We start from the raw sequence: 3592 nt of genomic DNA, 5'->3' as shown, positions 1-3592 counted from the left end.
GAGAGCCACGTCACTACCCCTTACAAATACTTGAGATGGCTATCTTCAAGACCATGTGGTTCTTTGCCTGTTTCCTTTTTGTGACAGCACAGAGAACAGTTAAAATGAGAGACACCCAGAGCTCTTGCTTCCCAAGGATGGCCTCTGGGGGTTTTTACTAAGCCTGGCAAAAGTTCTGGAGCCCATCTCAGCAAGACTGAGTGCCAGGTGAGGCCTAGGGAAAAAGCGGGCTCCCTAGGTGCTTAAAGCCTCCCATCCGCTGGGAATTACTGACCTCCAGAGATTTAATTTAAAGGGGAGGTGCATGTACACCCTCCTCTACTGGGAGAGGAGGCTGATGCCTAGCTACCCACCCCCCACCCCAACCCACCCCTCCAACTCGCACAAATACACATCAACTAAGGCACAGCTAGGGCAGGCAGGCATGCTTTGGCAATGAGGGCCCTTGGGGGGGGGGCCCATGGCATGAACAATTGCAAAGGGGTGTGGGGTGTGTGAAGCTGAGCACCGTTAGAGGTGGGTTGGGTGGAAGAGAAAGAAGTCAGGGCTCCTGAAGAAGTAGGAAGATGGGATCAGAGACTGGCAGATGAAAAAACAGTAGAAAAGAAGAAGGGTTGGGGACAGCTCTGGGGCAAAACAGAATGTGGGGAACTAAATCAAACCAGAAGGAAACAGCAAATAGATAAGAGTTTTGAAAAAAAGAAGCCAGAAAGACTAGGTGAGGATTCAGGCAGAGAATACCAAACAGGAGTGGGCGAGAAATAAGGACTCAGAATTAAAAACCTGAGCAAGAAGAATGAAGAGGTTGGAAAGAGGGATCTGGGATCCAGGAGCCCCTTGTGAGTCTTAGACCTTGACAAACACCAGGCGGGCAGAGTACACCAGATCGGCCACATACGCCAGCAGGTTGATGGCCGTCAAGATGGCCACAGCCAGGCGGCGGTCCCAGTCGCACACAAAGTGGGGGTGTCTGACAGCGCAGTTCGGATCCCATCGCCTCTGGGGCTGGCCGCCGTACCTCTCGTCAAACTGATACAGGGGCCAGAGAACAAGGGCGGTGGCGTAGAAGATGACAGAGAGCAAGGCCAGTCCTGACAGGAAGCTGGGGAAGGAGATGGGCAACATATTGGTGCAGTCTCCCAGGTTCAGCAAGATGGCCACGGCTGCCAGGATGAAGCAGATGGCGTATACCGCCACACACCACTCCAGGGCTGGCTGGCGCTGGTACACGTTGGGGTTGCTGATGAAGGCGAAGATGATGCAGGCAATGAAGGTCTCCAGCACCTTGAGCAGCCCCGGCACTGTAGCCATGTAGCCGGTGATCTCGCCGGGCCTGGCCCGGGTCCAGGCCACTTCGGTGGCATAAGCCACACAGGCGATGCAGGAGAAGGTGGTGGCGGCAATGGCGTGGTCCCGGGAACGGCCGTGAGACAAGAACTGCACGTAGGTGGTAGGGTAGATGATGGAGGACGACAGGCAGAAGAGGGCAGCGTAGCAGGCATAGGTGATGGGGAAGTTACGCCACGACAGGGGAAAGCGGGCCTGGAGGCCGCCCAGCTCCACGATGAGGATGATGAGGGTCACCGAGAAGCAGAAGCACCAGGTGAACATGGACCAGTTACCCATGGGCCCTGCCCAGGCGCCCACGCTGGCCACCAGCGAGAAGGCCACACAGGTGGACAGCAGCTGCAGCAGGCGCAGGAGGCCCAGGGGCTGGGTCAGGGCCCGAGGAGACCCCACGACCACTGGGGACCCTGAGGATGAAGATGTGGTGGTGATGGTTGTGCGGGTCACCGTCACCGGCATGGCTGGGAAAGGCAAAAGATGGTTTCTCCATGAAATCCTGGACACAGGGACCGAGGCTCCCAGCCCTCGCCTCTCCTGCAACAAATGACTTTGGACTCTAGAGAGGGAATTCTCAGGACTGGGGCTTTCCCTTTGCAAACAAGAACAGTTCCAGGCATCTAGGGCCAAGTTGCTCACCCCAGTTTCAGGTTCATGTCACAACCCAGAATTTTTCTTTTCTTTTTTTTTGCGGGGTGTGGGGACTGGGGATGGAACCCAGGGGCATTGTACCTCCAAGCTACAAACCCAGCCCTATTTTTTAATCTTTTGAATTTTGTTTTGTTTTTTTGTTTGGTTTTTTTTTTTTTGGTGGTACTGGGGGTAGAACCCAGAGGCTTTCTACCTCTGGGCTATACTCCCAGACCCATTTATATTTTATTTGGAAACAGGGTCTCACTAAGTTGCTGAGAGCCTCACTAAGTAGTTGAGGCTGGCTTTGCACCTGCGCGATCCTCCTGTCTCAGCCTCCCAAGCGCGGGGATTACAAGCGTGCGCCACCACGCCCGGCCTAGTCTTTTTAATTTTGAAACAGAGGCTCACTGAGTTGCAAAGGGTCTCACTAAGTAGCTTGAGGCTGTCTGAGAACCCCAATCCTCTGGTCTCAGCCTCCCGAATGCCGGCATTATGAACGTGCACTACCACACCCCACTACGGCCCAGAATTTGAGGCTCTGATCTTTCTCCTCCTCCCCACTTCAGACATACAAAGCTGCCCTCCCTTCTTCATTCCCCTAGGCAACCCCACCAATTAAGACTAGCCAGCAGTGGGGGCACACGACAGTAATCCTAGTACTTGGGAGGCCGAGACAAGAGGATTGCAGGTTTGCAGCCAGCCTCAGCTACTTAGCGAAGGATTTCAGCAACTTATTTTGAAACAAAAATAAAAACAAAGTAAGCTAAAAATTTCAAACTAAAAATAAAATAGGGCTGGGGGTATATATTAGAGGTAGAACACACCTAGAATCAATCCTCAGCACCACTAAATAAATAAATAAGGCTGAGGGTGTGACTTGAAAGTAGAAAACTCCTGGGTTTAATCCCCAATACCTAAAGAAATAAATAAAAGCAGGGCGTGGCGGCACATGCTTTTAATCCCAGTACTTGGGAGGCTGAGACAGGAGGATCGTAAGATTGTGGTCAGACTCAGCAACTTAGTGAGACCCTCCCAGTTTCAAACTAAAAAAATAAAAGGCAGAGATGTAGTCGGAAGATTGAGTGTTCCTGGGTCCCAATAAATGAAAGAATGAGTAAATAAATAATACTGTGGTCTAAACATTGTCTCTCTCTTCTCCTAGCTCCACCCACCTGTCAATATAAGAGGCCAGTCTTATTTTTTTTTATGGTACTAGGATTGAAACCAGGGGGCATTCTACCTTCTAGCTACAGCCCCAGTCCTATATTCTTTTCTCTCTCTGTGTGTGTGTGTGTGTGTGTGTGTGTGTGTGTGTGTGTTACTGGGGATAAAACCCAGGGGCACTCTACCTGTGAGATACACCCCCAGCCCTAGTTTTTGAGTTGCAGAGGGCCTCACTAAATAGCTGAGGCTGTCCGCCAACCTCGATCCTCCTGTCTCAGCCTCCCAAAAGCTGGGATTACAAGAGTGCACCACCACCACCCTGGGCTGAGGCCAATCTTTTGCAGGCTCTAAAATCCCCTGTCAACTTCCTCCTCCCTTTGGAGACCTAGGGCTCTGCAGCCCAGCCCCAGTAAATAAAGTTCCTCCTTTCACCTAATAGTAACCCAGACAT

The 3592-nt window shown here is 51.9% G+C and overlaps 1 protein-coding gene across 1 annotated transcript; it reads right to left on the bottom strand.

Annotated features, from left to right (window-relative positions):
• Positions 1-846: 846 nt before the first annotated feature.
• On the bottom strand, positions 847-1806 carry MYADM (myeloid associated differentiation marker; the record flags this gene model as incomplete). Its single annotated transcript, XM_080704070.1, has 1 exon — positions 847-1806. One exon carries the CDS (start codon positions 1804-1806, stop codon positions 847-849), a length of 960 nt encoding a protein of 319 aa, XP_080560196.1.
• Positions 1807-3592: the final 1786 nt, after the last annotated feature.

The sequence above is a fragment of the Muscardinus avellanarius genome (assembly GCF_963383645.1).
Source record: "Muscardinus avellanarius genome assembly, chromosome: 10".
NCBI classification, from domain to species: domain Eukaryota; kingdom Metazoa; phylum Chordata; class Mammalia; order Rodentia; family Gliridae; genus Muscardinus; species Muscardinus avellanarius.
This window is presented reverse-complemented; position numbering and strand designations above follow the sequence as displayed.